Raw genomic sequence first — 25,098 nt, forward strand, 5'->3', positions numbered from 1 at the left:
GGTATGAATAGCAGTGAAGCTTCTAGCCACTTGATGTATTAGTTAGCAGATTGGTTCTACCTGCAGACACATGTTCATTGAAACGTGCCTCCTTATCTTCCTTAAAATTAGGGTTTTTGAAAGGCTCACTGGTATCTCAGTTGGTAAAAAGAGTTTGCTATCCAAGAATGAGGACCCGGGGGCTGGAGAGATGGCTCAGCGGTTAAGAGCACTGACTATTCTTCCAGAGGTCCTGAGTTCAATTTCCAGCAACCACATGTTGGCTCACAACCACCTTGAATGAGATCTGGTGCCCTCTGCTGGCATGCAGGCAGAAGACTGTATACATAATAAATAAATAAAATCTTTCAGTCCCCAGCTAGCACTTACATAAAAATTCTGCTATGGTTGTACTATCTTGTAATCTCAGTGCGGGGAGGTAGAAAGGAGCTCACTGGCTGACTCTAGTTGAGTCCTGGGTCCCAGTGAGAACCTGTCTTGAGAAAAAAGAAAAAAATAAAAAATAAATAAATGCACATAAATCCCTAAGGTATATAAAAATACAGAGTGTAACCAACTATAAATTAATTTGCAGGAGATGTTGCAGTAAAGATCCTAAAAGTGGTTGACCCAACCCCAGAGCAGCTTCAGGCCTTCAGGAACGAGGTGGCTGTCTTGCGGTGAGCCCAGCCCCTGGAGCAGCAGGGTTGGGTAGGGCCGGGCTGTGCAGGTCAGCACCTGCTGTGGGTTCTGAGGGATACTCCTCTAAGGAGGAAGGAACTCTATTTCCTTCCCGAGTATGTGCTAAAAGCTAGACGAACCCTTTGCATAGACACACCTCTTCTCTCTAATCAATAGGCAACAGTCTAGCTGTGTGGGATTTGGCTTGTGTTTTTACCTTTATTTCCAGCCATCTATTTATAGCTAACCTGCTATATTCTGGAGCCTGAGCACTAGCTTTCTAGTCATTGAATTACTCTTAGGTCTGTAGGGATGAGTTGGACAGAGGTGGATTTCACAGATGAGGGGTCCTGTACAGAGGGCATCTCTTCAAGCAAGGCCAGCGTGGAGGTGGATGAAGGGTGGGCTTGAGCGGATTGTAGGCAGTGCTCTCATGGCTGTGCTTTCCCTGGTTCCCCTTTCCCCAGCAAAACACGGCATGTTAATATCCTGCTGTTCATGGGCTATATGACAAAGGACAACCTGGCCATTGTGACCCAGTGGTGTGAAGGCAGCAGTCTCTATAAACACCTACATGTCCAGGAGACCAAATTCCAGATGTTCCAGCTAATTGACATTGCCCGACAGACAGCTCAGGGAATGGAGTAAGTAGACAGCTTGGTGAGTCCTTGTGGCCTGAATCATGAGTTGCCCTTTTGGGACCTGGATTGAGTGGCACCTGGGTAGGCTTTTTGAAATTGGGTGTTAATGCATGGGAACTCTGAAGCTCCTGTTCCTCATGAGCCAGATCTAATCACTGTCTGTAGGAACCTTGTGTCCAGGCAGCAGGAACATCTTCTGCTCACTGGTGCTTAATGTGTGTATTTTAGACTGTGTGTATTTGTGTGGGTCTGTGTGTAGATACATGCACAAGTCAGTATTCAAGAGTTGGGTGGTCCTGAGGCTGGAATCAGTTGTGAGCTGCTTGATATGTGGGTGCTGGGAATGGAAAGTGGGTCTTCTGCAAGAGCAGTGCATGCTCTTAAACTCCAAACCATCTTTCCAGCCCTTTGTCACCTTGGATCATCCACTGTCTTTAAAAGGCCATCCTTTAGCTCCTGGATCCTCTGGGTCTCTGCAGGACATGTTACTGAGTGATAAGGTTCCCTCCTGGCAAGTACCAGGCAGTGCTCTTGAGCTTTGCTTCCCAAGTGCCCTTAGGATGAGGGTACAGGAATTCTGTAGTGTTTGCTCCCTCCTCCCCTACCTGGTGACTATAGCTAGTATACTAGTATAAGCATTACAGTTGTGTTCTGTTTTGAAGTTCATACAGAAGTCAGGTAGTGGTGGCACATGCCTTTAATCTCAGCACTCAGGGGCTGGGAGTGTGGTGCAGAGGCAGGTGGATCTCTAAGTTTGAGGCCAGCTTGATCTACAGAGCAAGTTCCAGAATAGCCAGGGCTACACGGAGAGAACCCATCTCAAAACACCAGAAAATAAAATTCATACAAAAATTTTAACATTAAGGAATAATTCATATACCGTAAGAATTCTTTCTTTTGGAAGGTGGGGCTTTGGGGCCCTTCTGTATTCATAGTGTAGCTGTCCTATTAAATCCTGCATTCTCACCACACAGAAAAATACAGCTTATAGTCATCCCTTGCTCCTGATAATCAGCCTTCCCACTGCTGGGTTTTGTCTTTGGACAAGTGGCATGTGAGATAAAATACAGCGTTCTACATGCCTGGCTTTGTTTGCATGGCCTGGCTTTGTTTGGTATGTGGGGTGAAGTGGTGCCCACCAGTTAGTTGATGGCCAGTGAGGCTGTCAGTTACATTTTGAGTGAAATCGATGTTTGATGTCAGCATCATTTACACTTGTAGCCTTTCTGTAGGTGACAGGCTTAGGCTGGGAAGACGGGTGCTTTACTAGCTATAGCCTCAAACAACTGATTGGTTTTTCTTCACAGCTATTTGCATGCGAAGAACATCATCCACAGAGACATGAAATCCAACAGTATCCTTTGGTATTGAGTTCTCAGCTTAGGGACCCAAGAGGCCTTTTTCATATATGGTTCACGGTGCCAGGGGAGAGCTTTTTAAAGGAAAACAAAAATGGATAGTTAAGAAGCCAAACAGGCCCTCTGCAGCCTCCACCTTAACTGGGCTGCAGTGACTGTGTCTATGAAAGTTCCTTCCTTAAGGTTTCTTTCCTCCACAAGTTCCTTCAGAGTTGGGATACAAACTTGGAATGAACTTGAACTCAGCCTGGTTGAATTATATAAAGTTTGCTTGAGAGTTTATTAGTATCTATTTATGCCTCATCTGTGGAAAATGTATTACTGTGCACACAGAGGAGAATGTAAATGGCGGGCCAGATTTTCAGGATTTTGGGTGTATTTCCCATCCTCGGATGCATATGTTACCAACAAGTCCAAGGTGGCTGCTGCCTCTTACTTGGTCCAAGCATCATAATGTCACCCTTATAGTAGACTGAGAATTGGGATAGAGCTATACTAATTATACATTCTGGGACTGGGGAGATAGATAATCACAGGGTGAGTTTGGGGACCTACTGTGAGCTAGTTTCAGCCCAACTCCACTAATCACCTGACCTCCACAATTCCCTATTTTAACTGGAGGGCCACCAATTCAGAACCAGTGTCCAATAGACCCCAGAATGTCTGATCGTTTCCTTTGAAATTGCTCCATAATGTCCTTGAAGTCAGCCTAGAAGCCACTGTTAGAAACCGAATTCCCTTTCTCACACTAACTGTACACTGAGATGGTGTGGCAGTGTTATGCTCAGCTTATGATTAGTGGCCATGACTGCCACACTTTGCTGAAGTAAGTTTTTGGCAGCTAAGCGCTGCTCCCATGGACACAAAGTCAGACTGAAGTTGCCATTACACAGAAGTGAGCTGATGGAAGCCAGTTTTTTAAAGAAAGCATTTGGTGGTGAGACTGCTGCTGTTTGGTGCTCTCATGAGTGCTGCATGTAGGCAGGCGAGGTGAGCAGTCTGGGGCCTTCTGGAAGATAAGTAATTTTGGAATTTGATTTAGTAGTGAGGCAGATGAGGTAGAAAGCACTGTAATGAACGCTGAACTGTCAGTCTCCTTAACTAGCATTGAGATATATTTCTCCATGAAGGCCTCACGGTGAAAATTGGAGATTTTGGTTTGGCAACAGTGAAGTCACGCTGGAGTGGTTCTCAGCAGGTTGAACAGCCCACCGGCTCTGTGCTATGGATGGTGAGGAAGCTGGCCCCACACAACTTCTGAGCATGATGGAAGTACTGGCCCAGAGCTGGGTGCATTTCTGCAGTTCTGAGAGTCTGGTTGATCCCTGGTGTCATCTTAAGGCAAAACCATGTATCTCTTGGAATGGCAACAAAGGCCAGAGCCTGGGGATTGAGTCTTTGGGGAAGAGCTACCCTGGGCTAAGGACTTGGAACCCCCCTCTCCCCTTTCAGGCTAGTTGGAATAGCCTGGCTCCTGAATATCTCTGGAGCCTATCACCCAGGGATTAACATACTTTGTCCTCATAGGCCCCAGAAGTAATCCGAATGCAGGATAACAACCCGTTTAGCTTCCAGTCTGACGTCTACTCCTATGGCATTGTGCTGTATGAGCTGATGACGGGGGAGCTTCCCTACTCGCACATCAACAATCGAGACCAGGTGATCTGCATGGGGCCTGGCAAAAGCAGCAAGGGGCTAGTTAGTTCCAGTGTTGTGTTGTTCACAAACTCCTTTGCTCAACCTTTTCCTTCTTTAGATCATCTTCATGGTGGGCCGTGGATATGCTTCCCCAGATCTTAGCAGGCTCTACAAGAACTGCCCCAAGGCAATGAAGAGATTGGTGGCCGACTGTGTGAAGAAAGTAAAGGAAGAGAGGCCTCTGTTTCCCCAGGTTAGATGGAGCTCAGTAGCTCAAGTATGATTACATTTTGGGGATGTAAATGTGGCAGACTAGGGGTTCTGTAGGCAGAGGACGCTCTGTGCTCCCTAAGCACTTATGAGTACAGGGAACAGCCTGTATTCTTGTTCACCTGACTGAAAGGTGTGGCTGGGGAGATACAAGTCCCTGACTTAATGAGACCACATGGGGCCTTGTTTCAGATCCTGTCTTCCATCGAGCTGCTTCAGCACTCTCTGCCGAAAATCAACAGGAGCGCCTCTGAGCCCTCTCTGCATCGGGCGGCCCACACTGAGGACATCAATGCTTGCACTCTGACCACATCCCCGAGGCTACCTGTCTTCTAGCTGATGATGTAGCTGTTCTTAGGCCACCAGGGGAGGAAGAAGAGTCAGCAGGCACCACTGTTTCCTGGGGGGCAGAATGCATGTTTTCAGAGAAGCTGCTGCTAAGGACCTAGACTACTCACAAGGCCTTAACTTCATGTTGCCTTCTTTTCTACCCCTCCTGCCCTGGAAAATGAAAAGGAAGCTGTCCACCATGCTAGCCTGATCTTCTCCAGAGGTATACAAGTCAGCTGAATATTTTTAGGGCAAGAAAATGGCCTTGGAGAGAAGTGAAAAAGTGGCTGGCACTCTGGCTGCTGCAGGGATGTGCAGTGGGGAACTTGGCTCTGAGCCTATCTGCTGCACACCACAGACAGTGATGCAGCGCCAGTTTTGCACATGGAGTCCTGGCCACCTGGGGAAGCCTGCTTTGGTACTACAGAACTTCACTTTACGGACACTCTCTCTTACTGTGTCTAAGGTGTCCTGTGTGGATGGCTTTCCAAGCACGGTGCTCCACCTTCGGGCAGCCTCCCACACGCTGAATCTGTCTTCCAGGAGCTGCCCCTATGGGGTGGGCTGCAGCCCAGCCTATCTCTAGCCACATCCTTGTCTGTAAGAAAGCCAGGAATACAGGTTTTCTTAATGATTTTGGGTTTTAATTTTGTTTTTATTGCGCCTGACAAGATACAGTTATCTGATGGTTCCTCAATTATGTTATTTTAATAAAATAAATTAAATTTAGGTTTAATGACTACTGACTCCTTCAAAAGTAGTACTGAGTTCTCAGCAGACATCCTACTTGTTTGGTTTCTTGTGTACAATTCAAGGGTCTGTGCTGTGTGAGCTTTCTCTGCAGTTACATGAACAAACAGACAAGCAAAAAGCACACTGGTGATACTCCTCATTCAATAAGGAGTGCACTTATAAAATATTCGGTATCTACAGAGCTTTTTACAAAAATAAATTCAGGTTTAGAACAAATTTGCTCTGACTTACAAGGTTATACACACTTATTTACAATCCAGCTATCTTGGCCTCACATTTCCTCGGATGAACGAGTTGGTCACGACCACAAAAACAGCATAGAATAGAGCCTACTTTACAAGTGAGAACAAACAGGCAGTTTGAGTGTAACACCTGTGTCTTCTGCTGTTACAAGGGAAAGATGGAGTTTCCCTGGAGACCTTTACAGATAGGACCCTCCCTTTACCTGTCAACTGCACATACCTTCTGACTAAATCAAGCCTGACCATCCTCAGAGCATTAAGAGTCTAAGCAGCACCATTACAGAGCTGCAGAAGTCCAAGGCTCACAACACACTAGAGACGGTCACTGCAGAGGAGCCCTCTACGGGGCTGGCGACGCCCTGGATAAGAAAAACAGATCTGCTGCTTTGTAAGCAGCTCCAAGTTTACTGTTGCTTAAGGAAGAAAGTCACAAAAGAAAGATGGCAGTTGGGTTTCATTTAAAAGCAATCAATTAAAACAGCTGGACTACATAGCTGGTTCCCAGTAACGGGGCTGGAGGTGCACCTAAGAGTTCAACTCTAAATGTAGTGATTCCATGGACTTGGTTATCTTATGCCTTTCCCTTCACCAGGGCTGTGAAGGTGGAGCATGAAGAGACCAAGGGGATTCGCTGCCATACTCCTATCCAGGGACCATGCCACCTTGGGTCAGTGACAGAGGCCTCGGCACCCTGCCTTGGGAGGTTGTGACTGTAGAGCCCTAAATGAAGGTGTCAGCACTGACTCTAGGGTTCTGATGATTCTACTCCAGAAAGGTGCATGAAGAGGTCTCCAAGCTCTGTCACATCAACATCATCCGTGTTGGTGACCTGCTGGGTTTCTCGGTTCTCGATAAAATCCCAAAGCCGCACTGAATTAAAGAACTGCAAAAACAGCCAAAAAGCACACCTGGGTCAGTGGAGATGGCAGCAGACACTGAGTCAGCTTGCTTTGCTTTTCTTGACCCCAATGCTTTGCTGCCAAAGCTATTAGGAGGGAAATTCCCACAGCATCCCTAACCAGCTTACCCTCACAGTGCCTTCAGAACTCAGCTGCTTCCTAGGTTTCTCTGGCTCTGCCAGCCGTCCATCCGGGTAAGCATGGCGGTAAAGGCACTTGCTTCCAAAGGGACAGGTCCCCTTGCCTTGCTCAAAGTATTTACATGCCTTTTTCCTGAAAAGCACAAACACACGATAAATTAGACAGACAGACAGGAGGCTCGTGGAACAATGAAGTATGGCTACAGTCTTACTGCAGCCCCACCTGTTAAACGGGGGAATCCTAGGCTGGGGAAGTGAAGTGACTTATTGAAGTAACAGGTAGCATTCCGATTTCCAAGCTGCACAAAGCTGCTGGATGTACTTGGTGAAGGCTGAGTGTGTGGAAGCAGGGGCAGCCGTCCCCCACTCACCCCCATCGCAGCAGCTCCAGAGCCTCTGCACCAAAGCCCAGCAAGACTTGGGTACTCCAGGCACCAAGGTCTGAAGCTGGTTCACTTGCTCTGCTTAAGTCTCCAAAGCAAGTGGGTTAGTTTCCTTTCCTCCTAGTCAGGAATGCTGTCAAAGCGAGAGGGCAGCCTGGCAAAGCAGGTCTTAGATGCCTCAAGCTACAAGTGCCTTCTATTTTTAGAGCCTAGCTTAACTCTTCCTTGTACCTTTGGCCCTTCACCACTATTTGGGAATTTTTTATTTTTAAAATATAGCTTAGACAGTAAACTCTTAGGTATCTAAGAGTGTTTCAACCTTAGGTGCTTCAGAATTGCTTTCTCACTGGGCATGGTGGCCTACACCTGTAATTGCAAACCTTAGGAAGCAGGGGCAGAAAGGTCTCCATGAGTTTAAGGCCAGCCTAGTCAGAGCTATAAAGCAAGACCCCGTATCAAAAACAAACCTGCCAGTCAATGCTGGTGCACTCCTTTAATTTCAGCACTCGGGAGGCAGAAGCAGGCACGTCTTTGTGAGGTCGAGGCCAGCCTGGTCTACAGAACTAGTTGCAGGACACCCAGGGCTACACAAAGAAACCATGTCTCAAGAAAAACAAAAAAACAACAAAACCAAACCAAACAACAAACACCCCTGCCTTCTCTAGGCCCCATTCTTATATGGCCTTCCTCTTTCTCGTCTAGCCCTACCTATTTCCACCCACCAAAGTCAAAAGCTCTGGCTTGGCCACCTCACTGCGTGTTCTCAGCTCACATCCATCTAAGCTATTGACAAAACAACACCCAAACTGACTGGACCTGTAGTTTTCGCTGTCCCATTACCAGGGTATCCATCACCCTTTGCTGCCTGCCTGCCAGTCAGGTCTTCCTTAACACCCTCTCATCTCCACTAGTAACTCTCCAGCCTCTTCAAAGGACCACGTGGAGTTGTGCTGTCCAGCCCACAAGGACAGGCTACGTGGTTTTCTTCTCAAACCCAAGGTAGACAGACCAAATGCTTTCTCTGTTCTGGCTTAGGTCATTAATGAGGAAATCTGCCACCACACTGCCCTGTCACACTATGATGAGAGATGGTCTCACTCATCTCTCTGCTGTTGGCGCTTGGCAGAAGCTCATGTTCTGAAGACTGCTCAAGAACATGTACCAAAGGGACACAGCCAGGCAAGATCAACAGACTGAGGTGACTTCTAACCAGCACAGCACCTTTGTGAGCCCAGGCAGTTGTCTTGCTGCATCTGCCCTCTTGTGGATGGACAATTGTATGACAGGAGGGGAAAAGAAGGTAAAATGGGTAAATATTAAGCTACAGTAACTAGATAAATATAAAAACTTCCAAAACAACAGGGGGAAAAAAACAAACAAATAAACAATAAAACTTAAGAAAAAAAGTGAATTTTGGCCAGGCATGGTGGTGTAAGCCTTTGATGGTAGTACTTGTTGGGTAACACAAGCAGGTGTTGCCTTGTGGGTTTTGTAATAAATATAACACATATTACTCATAGTACCAATGATAGGATGACAAGGGACAGAAATAAGGCAATAGGAATATTCTGTGAGAAACTCCTAGAAAACTATTTCTTTTAAAAAGATGCTAGGTTTGGTTGTACATGCCTGTAATCCTAACACTAGGGTGGCTGAGGCAGAAGGTTGAGGCTAGACTAGGTGACAGAATGTGTTAAGTGTCATGACAAGCATTCACAACCTCAGCACCAGTTTCCAGGGTTCATCTTAGAACTCAAAAAGGCTTCGCTCAGCTCTGCAGCCCGGAGCCCAGCAAAGTGCCTGACAGGAGCAAGAAGCTCTCAGATCCATCCACCAGGTCCATATGACACAGGCTCAAACCACACCCAGCCAGGCAGGCACCAGAGTCCCCTCTGAAATCAAGGCACTTACCCCATCCCCTGTTTGAAAGCTTCAATCAATTCATTCTTTTTATTCTGATCTTCTACCCAGTACACACTTGGAATTACAAACTCTGATATCACACGACACTCTGGACAAGACCTGAAGAACAAACAAACAAATCAGGTTTGTAAGGGAGAAAATATATCATGAATCCTTTGCACATTCCACTCTGAAACCCCTTGCTCAAATGCATGGCCAGAGACACAATCACATTCTCTAAGAGCAGCTTGTGCTGCTGAAAAGGTTCAACTCAGTAAGAGACAGAGACCTGACCATTCATCCAGGACAGCAAGTAAGCATACAAAACGATGCTCATTATCTTCAGTGACTACGGCAGGCAAGATGACATAAAATACACTTTACTCCCGGGACAGCTGAGATTAGAAATAAAGGCAAGTGTTGGGGAGGATGTGAAGGAACTGGAATCTTATCTGCAGGTAAGAGGAGGAGACAGCTTCAGCTGGAGGCCAAACTGCTGTGACACTCCTGGGGTCTAGATTTGTGTGAATGCCCACTAGCGGGTGAGCAGGTTACAAGCTGTTCTCAGCCAGAGCACTCTTCACCCATACAGCATGCTCCTCAGAACATTTGCTAAGGCAAAGGCTATACACAATGACCAGCAGTAAGGCATGTGTAGAGAAAGAACCTAGGTTGAAGGCTGCCTAACAGAGGACAACAGGAATGGGCAGGTGGCTGCACAGGCTTGGGGGATGATGAAGTTTCTAAAACTAGACTGCATGTCAGCTGAGCAACTAACTCTGAAGAGCACTGGACACTGCAGAACTCTGTCTCTCTGGGTGAAGCTGCTGCACACAGGGAAGTTCAACAACAACATGCCCCAGGCAGCAAAGTGCACAGGAGGGAGCCATATATCAAGGGAGAATCAATTCCCTTATTAAGGTTAAAAAAGGCAGCTAGCATAAGGCAGACACAATGACTGTCCCGAGTTCACAAGGTCTGCAAGACAGAACCTAGCCAGCAACAACGGACAGTTCTGTAAAGTCCCCAACATGGAGAGATGGGAGAGGCTGCCATAGGCAGGTAGGCTCAGGAAGGATGACTTGTGCAAACTCACACAGCTGGGGGTCCGAGCTCAGGAGGCAGCAGCCCCCATGCCCGCAGAGAAGCCCAGCTGCACTTACTTTATGATCGGGTTTTCAAACTGCTTGGCGCATCTCCATTGGCGGATGCAGGACAGGCAGTAGGTGTGGCTACAGCTGGAGAGAATGCCAAACCTCCTCTCAGATGCAGATGCCTTCTCCAAGATCACCTCCATACAGATGCTGCACACTTTGTCCTGGCTTGCTTGGAAGGCAAATGCCTTTTCCATCTCATGTTCAAATGTTGACATACACATCTGAGGATGACAGGAGGGAAGACCCCAGGGATTGCTCAGTCACATAGTCACAATAGCTGTTAAGAACAGTACCTACAATCCCTGAATTCAGGACATAAGATCTGACCAAAAAGTAGACCTCAAACCACCTTGTCCTTGTCCTAGGTTCCCTAGTAGGCTATGGTCACTACCAGCTTAACAGCCATGGAGTTCTAGGGCACTTAGATCACTGTGGGAGTTGCAGCATTTATGAGTACTGGGTCATAGGTCTCTGGTTCTTTTGGATGCCATGCCTATTCCACGCCACATCAATACAGAAATGCCAAGAACTGTGACTGAGCTAAGTGAGTCCAAGTGAATGAAGGCAGATGAGAAGACCCAGGCCCCTGCTCTGAGCTGCACACAACAGTGCTCTGTGCACGTGGATAAAGAGCAGACCAAACCTGAGTTCCACATCTTGCTACCCCACTGCCCCATGGTGTCTGGACTGCCAGGAATGCTGTCTGCTAGTATGTGCATTAGCAGTCCTCCTGGACACAGGAGAGGCCATGACCATTTTATCCCACATAATTACCAAGTCCTTAGAGGAGGTGACCTGGCCTCTTAACACTGTAACCCTGAGCTTCTTCCCTTTTCTAACCCATCTTCATAACCCTGGAATGAGGGCAGCCTGGAATGAGGCTGCAGACACAGGGACATTCATGACCTTTCAACAACTGGCTCCCAAGAGTCCGTGATAAAAGGAACTAGACAGTTAAGAGCTCTTGTTGCTCTTCCAAAGGACTTGCATTTGGGTCCCAGTACCCTCATCAGGCAGCTTACAACTGCCTATAACTCCAGCTTGAGGAGTCTACACTTCTCTCATCTCTACAGGCACTCATACGTGTGTGCTCATACACACACACTGCAAGCACACACATAAAATTCAAAGAGAAGTTCATAATAAAGGTTTTTCAAAGTTTCCAAAACATTGGCTGCCTGGATCCCACCCCAAGCTGTGTAACCCCGGGGAGAGAAGATGTGCCAGAGTCTGAGCATGCACTGGTACAGAGGTGGGCACAGCTGCAGGTGAGCCTGAGTTGGGGCTGTTTACTTTACTTTGCATTTCTTTTACTCATTAGTTTTCTCAAAGAATCTACTCAATGTTTTGTGAAATGAATGCATTGAAGTTTCTTTTTAAAAAATGATTTAATATTTTTAAAAATTTATTTTTAAAGATTTATTTATTATGTATAGTGTTCTGCATGCATGTATGCCTGCAGGCCAGAAGAGAGCACCAGATCACACCAGATGGTTGTGAGCCACCATGTGGCTACTGGGAATTGACCTCAGAACCTCTGGAAGAGCAGCCACTGCTCTTAACTGCTGAGCAATCTCTCCAGTCCCCAATTTATTTATTTTTATTTTATGTGCATTGTTGTTTTGCCTGCATATGTCTGTGTAGGAGTGTTGGATCCCCTGGAACTGGAGTTACAGACAGTTGTGAGCTGCTATGTGGGTGCTGGGAATTGAACCAGGGACCTCTTGAAGAGCAACCAGTGCTCCTAATCACTGAGCCACCTCTCCAGCACTACTTTGCAGTTCTTAAAGCTTGATTACTAGTGTGAGTGTGTGTGTGTGTGTGTGTGTGTGTGTGTGTGTTTACATGCATGAGGTTCTTGTGGAAGTAAGAAGAGGATGTCAGACCCCCTGGAGCTGGAGTTATAGGAGGTTGCATAGAGCTACCTAAAGGAGGTGCTAGGAAGTAAACGCTGGTCCTCTGTGAGAGCAGCAAGTAGTCTTAATTGGGGAGCCATCTTCCCAGGTCTGAACTTTGCATTTCTAGTATTTCTTATTCTTCTTTGATCTAAATAATCAAAAACTAATAAAATGGGAGTGGGGGAGAGGCAGGGGAGGGAGAGGGAACTGGGATTGATATGTAAGATTGTTTCTAATTTAAACAAAAAAAGAATCAAACAGAAAAACAAACAAACAAACAAACTGATAAAATGGCAACAGGAAAAGAACTTGAAAATAGAGTAAAAATATACCAGGTACAAGACATAGGCATTCATAGACATACAAGAAAGAGACTCCAGACTCTGTCTGTGGTACATTTAGGTTTCTTAAAATGAGTGCATGCCAAGGCTTAAGTTACCTTCTCATGAGCTTTCCTTTGTTCTGGGTCAAAGGGGTGCAGGACTTGAAGCCTGCAGATCTCACACATGTCCCCATGCAGGTAGACACAGGCATCTCCAAACCGGCACTCCCCAGCAGCAGCGTAGGGGCATAATTGCTGCTCGTTGCTGCTATAGGAGCTGCTGGCCTCCAAGTCGTCCAGGCCAGTCCTGATGGCATCTAGGTAGGAATGGGGCTTCATCTCCGGACTGGTCTGAGCATCACTGCAGCTACCCGGGTTATTCACTGTGCTTGGGACACTCTTGTCTTCAGCCAGGCCAGTGAGATCTCAACACAAAATACACACAAATGCAACAGACATGAGAACAGGCTCATCTTTCACGTCAGCTACTAGCCCAGATTAGGAATAGCTAGAGAAAAGCAGGCAGAGAACAACAGAGCAGAGGCTGGGAGATGGCCCAGGAGGTCAAGTGCAGCTGCAGAACAACAGAAGAGAATGAGGTCTTTTTATACAGTACACAAAGATGTCAATATATAGACCATTTAATACTAAAACCACCCAAGACATGAAATCCCAAGGGGAACAACCCCAAGAGCCAGGAAATCTTCCCAAGGTCCAGCAGCACAACAGCATTTGCTAACTTCTTTCTCACAAACCTGGCCTCAGCCCAGACCTCTTCCTTGTCCTGTGTCTGAAGATGCTCCTCAGATCCCCAAAGCAGCCACTACCAGGACATGGCACCAAACAAGGAGAATGTGACCTGCCCCCTCCATTAAAACACCCAGCCAGGAGGTAGGTGGTGGCGCACGCCTTTAATCCCAGAACTTGGGAGGCAGAGGCAGGCGGATCTCTGTGAGTATCAGGCCAACCTGGTCTACAGAGTGTGTTCCAGGACAGTCAGGACTGTTACATAGAGAAACCGTCTCAAAAAAAAAAACAAAACAAAAACAAAAAACAAAAAACCCAATAACAAAGCAAAACAAAACAACAACAACAACAAAAAACCCCACCCAGCTTCAGAATGAGTAGTCTGGGGCCTCAAAATCAGTGGGTGACCTTATAAGAGGCAACTTCAGGGTGACAAAAGACCACGCTGATGCTTTGCTGGACTCAAAATGGAGCTCAGCCCAGCTGTGGACATGCATCCCCTGAACCTCTGCAGCCTGTTTTCAGATCAACTCTGGGCTCCCGGGGTGTCAGGAGCTTCCTGGCGAGCAGGCCTGAAAGCAACACTAAGCCCGCAGGCTGCTTCCTCAGCGGCAGCGGAGGCTGCAGTCACTCACTTCGGTCTCTTAGCACCAGCATCTTCTTCTCTCGCTTCCCCGGTTCATGCAAATGTGTCTTCACAACAGATGTGGCAATGTCAGGAGAAGGTTGAGGGCTGGGCAAGCCTGAGGATGGCAAAGAGTGGGGTGCAGGGCCTACCGCTCCACCTGCTGCAGCTGGGGGCTTTATATGATCATATCTGAACAAAACAAAACAATGTATTATGGTCACGCAGGCCCCAACACCTGCACACACACCCCTACACACTACCTGCCCTCCCAGTGACCAACAGCTGGACTGAGGTGGGCAAGGGCCTGTCTCTATACTCCCAACTAGAAAAGGCTATTGGGGTCATGTAACCTATACCCACCATCACCTTTACCCACACCTAAGTGTTCCACTATGCCACCAAGTGTCCTGGCCCTTTGGGTAGGAATCTCTAGGTGAGTAGGTGGGCTGAGGAAAAGCACATGGCTAACTCAAACTCTCAAGCTCTGCCAGACAGCAAGGACTAGATGGGCTCTGCTCTCCAAAGCAGGGAGTGGCTCACACTGTTGTCCAGTCTGGAGCAACAAGGCTGTGTGTGCATGAATGCCATTAGCCTCCCCGCCAGAAGTCACTCAAGCATGAACTGGAAATAGCTTTAAAATAAATGGCATACCACCTTATGACACACACACACCATACACACACCCCCACACCTACATACCACACACAAACACCTCCCACACCCACCTCCCCACCCCACTTGACACACCCCACCCCCATACACACCCCACCCCCACACACCCTATACACCCCACACACCCCCCTACCCCACACACCCACACCCCATACCACACACCCACACCCCATACCCACACACCCCACACACACTTCCCCACCCCCCCACACACCCACCCACACACACACACCTCACACCCACACCCCCCCCACACCCCCTACACCCCACACATGATGAGGAGATGGGGATGGGTTGATGGCAGGGGAAGTCTAGGATGTGTTATATGGGGTTTAAAAGCAAGTCACAAATCATTAATACTCTAAGTACAACTCTAAGTTGAAAATCTCCCTCATCAAGACCCATGCTCAGGCAGGTATATGGCATACACCTGTATTCCTACCACTGGGGATGGAGGCACCCTTACCTGCAGCGCGCACCGTAGGCACAGTACCCCTTCTGGTAGTATTTGCAGATGGTGGATGGCTTGCTGTTTGCCAGGTCATGTGAGAACAGGCACTGGCTGCCTTCGCGACACACGCCATGCATAAAATATCTGAGGAGACAAGCATAGAATAGCTGAGTCACACGGGGGGGGGGGGGCGCGGGTGCAGCCCTCTCAGCACTACACACACAGCCCCACCCATACTGCATCTTCTTCCTTGATTCTAAACTTCATCACAATAACCTAAGACTAGCTTTTTGGAAGAAAAAGATCTCAAAAGTTTCTATGTTGGGGCTAAGAAATGGTTCAGTGGTTATGAGCACTTGGTGCTTTTGTAGAGGACCCAGCCTCTGTTCCTAGCACCCATACTTCAGCTAACAACCAAATGAAACTCCAGTCTCAGGGAATCTGATGCCCCCTCCTGTGGCCTCTTTGATCACTGCATTCATGTGGTGGACAGACATACATGCAAGTAAACCCTTCTATATGGATCAGCTCTTGATTTGTGTTAAATATGTAAGAAAAGAGTTTCATAATTAGGAAAACCCACTCTCCCCATTCTCCTGCAGCTGCTAAAAGAGATGACTAAATGGCAGGGAAAAACTCCTTTTCCCTATGCTTGCTGCTGCAACTTTAAGTGTAGAGATGACACCACCTACTGTTTCATGAGGCTAATGCAATGAGCCCCAAAGAAGACAGTGTGGCATCCATGACATAAGGGGCGCTGGGCACGGTGGCAGCAGCCTGAAATCCTAGCACCCTCAGGAGGCTGTGGATTTTGCTCTGCTGGTAAGGTGCTTGCCTAGTATGTGTTAAGCCACGACTTCCATTCCCAGCACAGAGTAAACCAGGTGCGGTGGTATATGTCTATAGGCCCTGCACTCAGAGAGCCAGGATCAGAAAATCAAGGTCATTCTTAGCTACATGACAAATCTGAGCCAGGTGGTGGTGGCACACGCCTTTAATCCTAGCAGTTGGGAGACAGAGGCAGGCAGATCTCTGTGGGTTCCAGGCTCAGCCTGGTTTACAGAATTTCAGGACAGGCTCCACAGCTAAAAAAATTTAAAAAATGTAAAAAGCAAACAAACAACACCCAAAAACAAAGAGTTAATAATTCATGAACAAAACCCACAAAAGTGGTATGTACATATAATGGAGTATTATTCAGCCTGAAAAAGGAAAACATATCCAACTCAAAACTACATGAATGAGCCTTAAGGACATTGTGCTAATCGAAAGAAGTCATCACAACAGAGGTATTTTGAACGTTAAATTCACCACAGCAGAAGCAGAGGACTGTTGGCAGTTAAGGGGGAGACAGGAACAGCACAGTATTCTTTCTCACAGTGAGAGCTCAGGAGATTGCTCACACAACTGTGAATGTACCAGGACCACAGAACTGTGTGTGACACAGGCACCCTGGCAAAGCCTATGCTATCAGATTCACTTCCTCACAATGTTTTTAAGGTTTCTTCCCTTATGATGGACACCATGACCAAAGCAATATGAGGAAGAAAGTTTATTCCAGCTTTATTATTTATTTATTTATTTATTTATTTATTTATTTATTTATTTCTCAGGCCAGAGTCCATCACTGAAGAAAAGCAGGACAGAAACTCAAGGCATGAATGCTGCTGACTGGCTTGCTCAGCTTGCTTTCTTTTACTGCCCAGGGGTGGTGCTGCCCATAGTGAGCTGAACTGTCCCTTCCATATCAGTTACTAATCAAGAAGAAGCAACAACAGGCTTGCCCACAGACCAATCTGATGGAGGCATTCTCAAGACCCCTCTTCCTATGTAACTCTAGCTTCTGTTAAGTTGACAAAAACAAGAGACCAAAACAAACAACCAAACCAATCAGGACACACAATATTCTTTAAAAAAAAGTTGCCATATACAGGATCTCATTTTGTTTAAAAATATTATAAACATAAACTAGTGTGCTAAGACTAAGATCCATGGAAGCACTGAACTGTCTAGAATAAAGGGGACTCACCGAAGGGTTAAAAAGGAGGGTGGCAGGTAGGTGGGGATAAAGGGACAAGAACTTTAAAAGCTGGTGATGCCTATAGCAGGCTGGTGGAATCTAGGCCATCATGTGGCATTTCCCTTACTTCAGCACCTGCACTTTCCAATGCTTTTGCTGTGAACACATTGTGTAACTGCCTTTGTAGTAACAAAAGGCTGATGCTGCCTGTAAACGCCCGGGTGCAGTGTAAACTGCTCAGTTTGGTTTTATTCAGGCTCCCCAGAGTGCAGCTCTTATTAAGGTCTATAAAGGACAGGGCCAAGGCCCACTGACATAACCTTCCAAGTGCAGTCTGAGTAGTGCTGGGAAAGCAGAGACAGGAGACACAGGCCGCTAGCTAGCGGGCCCCTCCCCACCCCCCCCAGTGTTCCCAAGCTCATGTCAGCAGAGACTAGAAGATCATACTTTGTGAGAGAAATGGACCAAAAAGAAAGGGCATGGTGGTGAGGTGTTGGCAGGCCTGCTGGGAGCCCAGACTGGGAACCATGCTACCAGTTCTCCCCAGGTGACCTTGGTGTCAGCTGTAACACTGCTAGTATGCTTAAAATGAGGTAGGTGCCCAGGAAGCTGAGAGACATGCTGCTCAGGCCAGGCTTTCTGGAGACCCCAGAACATCCCCTACTGGGGCCAGCAGCCTTCAGATGTGCACAGCACAGGGAGAAGGGGGCCCGAAGAAAGTAAAACATCCTTTACAAAAGGCTCAGAAATAAGTTTCTGTAACAGCTTTATTGGAAAAGAAATGTTAAAATTTACTTAAGAACACATAAGCCAAGCACTTGAGATGCTGAAGAGGAGAACTGCCACAGCTAAATGACAGACTGGCTACATACAACACTTTGTAGAAAAAAGGAAAATACACACACAAGAAATTTCCCTCATCAGCCAAAGTGGACCAGCAGATTTGATCCTGAACTACAGCCAGCTGTGTTGCTACTGGCCTGCACCCCTCCCTTTTGGTAAAGAACCCTGTGGAAGTGGACTTTAGGGTAGAGCCTGTTCACATTCCACTGAACCAGAGAACAGTGCCCAATTCGTGGCGGGGCTGGCAGGCTGCTGAAAATCCTTATTCCAGCTTATGGAGAAAGCTCGAGAGTTAGCCAGGCCCACTTACCCCTACCCCCCATCTGATGAAAGGGACAGCAATCTCACGATCAGAAATTGAAAGCTGCCATGGCTCTGGACTTTCTAGGAAGCTACCCAGATTTCCCAGGAAACACCTCCCAAGTCAGACACTGTTCGGTAACTTGCTAGAAGGCTGACTGGAAAAGAAAAGAAAATGAAAGAAAAGGAAGGGAAAGAATGGAGGACTGAAGACGAAGCTCATGGGGTGCCATTCAGAGGCCCTGGACTCCATTCTTAGCAGGCAGGGATGGGGCAGAGAGAGCAAGTAAGGCCATGGAAAGGAGTCAGTCACCACAGCAGCTCTGAGACTGATAACCTCTGAGCTGGCCTAGGAACAGCCTTTGGCTTCTAAAGCTGCTGGTATAGTCACAGTCCCTACACTGACAGTTTCCCACTGTGCCTCAACTGTACCATGGTGTGATTCACACAAAGCCCACTTCCTCTTGGGACTGGAAGGTGAGTCACAGGCAGAAGCTGCACTGCCCCCCTGCACCCCTACCTGGTACCTCTGGGGAGGAAAAGTGCTTCTACAGGGGTAGAAGCAGCCCTCTGAACTCCTGCTCTCTCTACCTGGCTGTGTATCTTGCTAAGCCAGTGTAACAGCCTCGGTCTAGAGTCTAGCTATATGCTGAACACCATGACTCTAGCCAGTCTCCAGGTGTGAGGGTGGTTAATCCTGGGACTCCCCCAGACAAGAAGATATCCCATATATCTTCTTGTTGGGTACTTCTTCTTATTTTCTGAGACCAAGTTTTTATATATATTGCCTCAGGTGACCCTGAACTTAAGTGATTCTAATAACTTCCCTGCCTCAGATCAAGTGGCTGAAAGTACAGGCATACCATCACACCAAGTTTGGTGAGCCTTTGAGAGATGCCACCAAGACTGCAGTGAAGCAGGACACACCTGTAACCCAGCACTCAGGCTGAGGTGGGGACTGCAAGTAGCTTGGGTCATAGAAAGGAGACTCAGTCTCAAGAAAACAAAACAAGACAAAATGACTAATATATTGTAATCATCCAATCAATAAATTGGGACTCTGAAGGCACAAAAACAACCTGGTACCCAAAAGCCTGAAATGAAGATGAGGACTGGTAAGCTCCAACACATGGTGGCGGGAAAGCTTACAATGGCTACAAAAACACAAGGCCAGGTATGATGGCACACGCCTTTATCCCAGCACTTGGGAGGGAGAAGGTAGATCTCCTTGAGTTCAAGGCCAGCCTTGTCTACATGGTGAGCTCCACAAGACAGTCAGAGCCTGTCTCCAAACAACTATAAGCCTGGGGAGCTAAGGAACACTTGATAGTCTTCTGGAAAAAAAGACCAGAGATTACCTTAAGCAGACGATGACCAAGGGTCTCCTGTTCCACCGGACAGTTGATAGCGGACTGGCTACAGTGCAATGTCACATGAGTTTTTTTCATCTGACTGCTACCTTCCCAAGCCACTGGGCAACCAGCCTTCCCGACTGCAGTGTTAAGTTCCTGAGTCCACCTGTGCTGGTTAGTCATTATCAATTGACATAACCTAAAGTAATCTGGGAAGCTGGAACACCAATCAGGAATAGCTCCCATCAGATAGACGTGTAAGTATGTTTGTAAGGTATTTTCTTGATTGATGATTTATGTAGAAATGCCCAACCCACTGTGGGTGATGCCAACTTTGTGCAGGTGGACCGGAGCTAGATAAGGAAGCATGCTGAGCAAGTAAGTCATGGGTACCAAGCCAGTAAGCAGCATCCTCCAAGACCTCTGCATCAGTTCTTGCCTCCAGGTTCCTGCCGACTTCCCTCAGTGATGAATTGTAATGTGGAAGTGTAGGCCAAATAAACCCTTTCCACTCCAGTTTGGTTTTGGTCTTGGTGTTTATCACAGCAACAGAAAGCAAAACAGGACACCATGTAAAGGTAGAAGAAGGGAACTGACCCCACAAAGCTGTCCTCTGACGTCTACACATTAGCCATGACACACACACGTGCCAATCATGCACATCATATGCATCATATACATATACATGCACAGTAACAATAACAATACAATAATAACAGTAATAATAACAATACAATTAGGGGCTGGAGAGATGGCACTGACTGCTCTTCCAGAGGTCCTGAGTTCAATTCCCAGCAACCACATGGTGGCTCACAACCATCCGTTATGAGACCTGGTACCCTCTTCTGGTGTGCAGATATACATGGAAGCAGAATGTTGTATACATAATAAATAAATAAATAAAATCTTATAAAAATAACAATACAATTAACCACAACTTCCAGCTAATTCGGACCCTTATCTGCTGTAGTCCATGCAAGTCATTTCACTGCTCCAAGTAACTGAGGTGAACTGTAAGCAGACTCACAAGTGACAATCACTGCTTCCAGGAAAGCTAGTGAGTGGAGTCTATGTCAGAAGTGAAGCCAGCCCAGCCTTCTCTATGTGCTGTCACCAGTAACAGATACAACCTGAGCACACCCTGCCTGTTCTCTGGGTCACGCTCATCTGAGCTTAACCTGGGCATCTCAGCAGCTGAAACTGTTGACCAGCCCCCTAAAAGAGGGTTAGGTATGGACTGGAGGGGACGATGAAGTGAGGGGTTAACCCTCAGAATGGGGAGGTTCCTTCTGAGGGTCACTCCGAAGACTTTCAGGCAATGTAAACATGGTTCACTACAGACCCCAGCCTGTCCTAATCATCCATGTAGCCAAGGCCAACCTCAAGAGAGTCAGTCAGGGTTCCTGCAGGGCTTCAGTTGTCTCTCTTTACAAAGCTGCTTCTCCAACTCTTTCCAAACACAAAGTAATTTGCAGTCTAAGATTCAGGATTGCCTGATAGCACACCATGGCAGCATCTCTTTGTGTGTGGATGCATGGACATGAGAAGCTTGCTAGGTGGTAGCTGGAGGTCAACATCAGGTGTCCTCTTGACATTTACTTATTTATTGTGTGCACATGTGTACTCTCACTTGAGCTGGGACAACGATAACCCAAAGCATTCTCAGGAACCTCCACTGCCTTTGAAACAGGCATCTCTCACTTGCCTGGAGCTCACCAGGTAGGCCAGACTTGCTGGCCAGTGGGTACTCAGATCCTCATGGTTATAAACGGGTGTCTGACTCCCCAGCACTGGGATAGCAAACATGCCACCATACCCGGCATTTTCACATGAGCTTTCAGGATAGAACTCGAGTACAAGCTTGCAAGACAGTGAGCTGATTCCCAGCTCCCTGTGGTATTAGATACTATAGAATGAAGGTTATTTAATGTTAGGTTTTTAAAGTCGTCAGGACTGAGAACACTGCTTCTCATAAATATGTGGTACACAACAGCCAAGTTGTGTATAGGGCCATTTCAGACATTGTTGGGAGTCCTGTGCTAATGCCAAACCAAAACTCAGCTAATAATTTATGAAACATGGCAATTTTTGAAATAAAATCTACTTAACACAATCCAAAGATACGCTAATTTGGTACTTGTATGCTTGCTGAGGTATGGATAGGGAAATATGAAAAGACTTTGTTTTCCATAATTAAATCACTATGTCTCTGCAAGGCAGACAGACAGACAGACAGACACACACACACCCTGCAACTCATAAAATATAACAGTCTAGAATCTGAACTGACTGGAGCAGTGGGTAGCATGAAGGCATGCACAGCGCCTGGTGTACCCTGTGCTTAGCATCAAGGAGCAGCAAGCTCTGTGGCACAGAAGAAACACCTTGGATCCATCACATTTTGACTCTGAGTTATCGTCATGCATGTTCAGAAACCTTTCACTGGGCCAGTGAGACGGCTCAGAGGGAAAATGCTTGCTGGGCCTGAATTCCATCTCCTCTTGCCACCACGGCAGGACCCATCCTTGTAGGCTGTACTTTGACTTTCACACATAAACCACTGCATGGCATTCACACATGCATGCACGCACCCAGGCTCACTTGCACCCTTCCAGACACAGTATTTTTAAAAGTGTTTTGTGATCTCCACATACGTGAAATTAAGACTCACAGTTTAGCGGGGTAGTGGTGGGCATAAGTCATGAGAATCAATGTTAGCAATAGACTTGTGCCACTCTGAAGCTAAGCTTAGGGAAACCCTGACAGTCCTGAGGTTGTCTCACTGAGGAAGATGACCAGCTGATAGATCAGGACTGTGATAGTTGCCACTGATTGCAATGCCTAAAGAGACAAGTCCCTGGCCATGTCAGTGAGGGATTTTGTAGATTAAGTCAACTGAGGTGGGAAGACCCATCATGAACATGGTAGTATCATTCCTTAGACTGGAGTCAACACTGAATAAAAAGGAAAAAGTGAGCTGAGCACCAACCGTCATTGCTCTCTAGGTGTGATGTGATCAACTCTCTCAAGCTCCTATCAACGACTCCCTCTTCATCTTGGATAAACCCTTCCTTTATTAAGATGTCTTGTCAGGTACAGCCAACACAGCATCACACAACACCACAGCCCCGCCTTGCTCAGCCTTTCTTACAACACCCAGGACCACTAATCCAGAGGTAGGACCACTAATCCAGAGGCGGCACCACCCACAGGGAGCTTGGCCGTCCCACATCAATCAAGAAAATGAGCCGGGGGTTTGTTGGTGGCACACGCCTTTAATCCCAGCACTCGGGAGGCAGAGGCAGGAGGATCTCTGTGAGTTCGAGACCAGCCTGGTCTACAAGAGCTAGTTCCAGGACAGCCTCCAAAGCCACAGAGAAACCTTGCCTTGAAAAAAAAAAAAAAAAAAAAAAAAAGAAAAGAAAAATGAACCACAGGCTAGTATGATAGGAGCATTTTCTCAATTGAGGTTCCCTCTTCCCAAATGACTCTGACTTGTGTCAAGTAAACACAAAACACACAGACACTAACTGCAATTTTTCTGGTAACTACTTAACATAAGCCACCTGGGCCCTGGGTACTTGGCTCAACCCTTATATCGAATTCGAAACGAACTCTTCATAAAGGCATCAGGTACCCGCCCTAATGAGAAGCAACAAGGTATTAGATGAAATGCTTATCACATAACCAAACTACATCTGTTTCTTAATTTACAAAAACCAACTGAAACTTGTATAAGCTGAGGCTCTTCTATCCAAAATGCTTGGTCTGGGGAGTGTCTTGAATGTTTTGTACTTTAGAGTATTTTCATGTACATGTTTTGGGGATGGCACAAAAGTGTAAACACAGAACTCATCACTTCATATACGCTTATATACATATCCTGAAAAAAAATTGTACAATATCTCCGAGATAACTTTGTATTTCAATATAACAAAATTTCATGCTGTGAAATTTCCACTCGTCGCACCATGCCGGCAACTCAAAAAGTTTGGGATTCTGAAGCATTTCGAAATTTGGATTTTTACATTCGGGATGCTCACAAGCTGCACTTCCCAAGCATGCAAATCCACAGGACTAAACCCCAGTAACCGAGTTTCGACGTTGCTATTCAACCCAACTACTATTTTTTACTTCAAAATAGCAGTCACAGGGCAGCTTTCTGGTTCTCCATTTCGCCTAACAAGCCAGCCACTACTGCCGTCTTTCTGCTCCTAAAGGGGTCTCGCTTTAGCCTCTCTCGGCGGTCTGGGTTTCCGCTCCGGATGAGGAATGCGACCAGCCGGGGTTCCCGCAATCCCGCCTCGCTCGCCCTCTGCAAGCCGCCGCTGCAGCTGCTCTCGCCGCTCCAGCCCCCCGCGGCCTTCGGGCCCCTGCGTGTTATCGCCGCTGTACACAGCCCGCCGCGGCTCGGCGCGACCCCGCACCTCCCTCCGAGCCCCCGGCAGCGCCCAGGGCCCCGCGACGTCGCGCACTTACCTGCAGGTGACCTGCTTGGTGCTCATGGCGGCGCGGCGGCGGCGGCGGGGCTACGGGCTGGAGTCGCGCTGAAATCTTACAGCTGCCAGCGCCACGGCCCAGCCCGGCCCCGCCCCGCCCCGCCCCGCCCCGCGCAAGCAGTCGCGTCACTCTCGCGCGCACCACCCCCGCGCGTGCGTCACCTATAGGGTGCCGGTCGGAAACTTAACCGCCGTCATAATTGGTTCCGCCGGGGCGTGTTGCCGGAAGGTCCTTACGCCCTAGCGCTCCGGGTCTCACGTTTCCAAGACTACGGGGCGGAGCTTGTCTGGCATCCTAGGCTTGTCAATCGTCTGCAGGGCCGTTACTTCCTAGAGGTTGGCTCCATCTCCCCAAGACAGTCTTTTTCAAAAGTAATTTTACTTTGTTTGTTTGTTTGTTTTCGTTTTCTCGAGACAGGGTTTCTCTGTGTAGCCTATCCTGGCACTCGCTCTGGAGACCAGGTTGGCCTCGAACTCACAGAGATCCGCCTGCCTCTGCCTCCCGAGTGCTGGGATTAAAGGCGTGCGCCACCAACGCCCAGCTACTTTTTTTTTTTTTAATTTTATGATACGGGTATTTTTGCCTGCATGTGTGGTTGTGCATTCTGTGCGTGCAGTGCCTGCGCAGGCCAGAAGAGGGAGTGAGATCTTCTGGAACTGGAGTTACAGACAGCTGTTTGCTGCCACGTGGACGCCAGGAATTGAACTCCATCCCCTGCAAAAGCAGCCAGTGCTCCTAACCACTAGAGCATCCTCTAATAAGAATGTTTTTATTTCTTTGATAATTTCAGATATGTGTACAACGTATCTTGATCATATCCAACCTAAATAGCTCCTCTCACCCTCTGGTCTTTTTATGTAAATACACAGGCATACATAACTGGAAACAGAAACTGAAGCAGTATGCACACACACACAAACACTCTCTCTCTGTGTTCTCTCTCTCTCTCTCTCTCTCTCTCTCTCTCTCTCTCTCTCTCTCTCTCTCTCTCT

The 25,098-nt window shown here is 47.3% G+C and overlaps 2 protein-coding genes across 2 annotated transcripts in view; one reads left to right on the forward strand and one right to left on the reverse strand.

Annotated features, from left to right (window-relative positions):
• The window catches only part of Raf1 (Raf-1 proto-oncogene, serine/threonine kinase), a 56,909-nt gene extending 51,273 nt beyond the window's left edge, over window positions 1-5,636 (forward strand). Inside the window, exons 11-17 of the mRNA XM_027429169.2 lie at window positions 575-659; window positions 1,128-1,304; window positions 2,609-2,655; window positions 3,772-3,890; window positions 4,187-4,318; window positions 4,416-4,550; window positions 4,760-5,636. Coding sequence (XP_027284970.1) covers window positions 575-659; window positions 1,128-1,304; window positions 2,609-2,655; window positions 3,772-3,890; window positions 4,187-4,318; window positions 4,416-4,550; window positions 4,760-4,903 — 839 coding nt within the window. The 3' untranslated portion in view covers window positions 4,904-5,636. The remainder of the gene's footprint in view (window positions 1-574; window positions 660-1,127; window positions 1,305-2,608; window positions 2,656-3,771; window positions 3,891-4,186; window positions 4,319-4,415; window positions 4,551-4,759) is intronic.
• A 135-nt stretch (window positions 5,637-5,771) lies between these two features.
• Window positions 5,772-24,223, reverse strand: Mkrn2 (makorin ring finger protein 2). Its single transcript, XM_027429170.2, has 8 exons — window positions 24,086-24,223; window positions 15,107-15,235; window positions 13,976-14,157; window positions 12,711-13,018; window positions 10,380-10,594; window positions 9,226-9,336; window positions 6,920-7,064; window positions 5,772-6,775 (listed from the first exon to the last, which is right to left on the reverse strand). Exons 1-8 carry the CDS (start codon window positions 24,109-24,111, stop codon window positions 6,638-6,640), a joined length of 1,254 nt encoding a protein of 417 aa, XP_027284971.1. The 5' UTR covers window positions 24,112-24,223; the 3' UTR covers window positions 5,772-6,637.
• Between the last annotated feature and the right edge of the window lie 875 nt (window positions 24,224-25,098).

This window comes from Cricetulus griseus, chromosome 8 (genome assembly GCF_003668045.3).
Source record: "Cricetulus griseus strain 17A/GY chromosome 8, alternate assembly CriGri-PICRH-1.0, whole genome shotgun sequence".
Taxonomy (NCBI): Eukaryota; Metazoa; Chordata; class Mammalia; order Rodentia; family Cricetidae; genus Cricetulus; species Cricetulus griseus.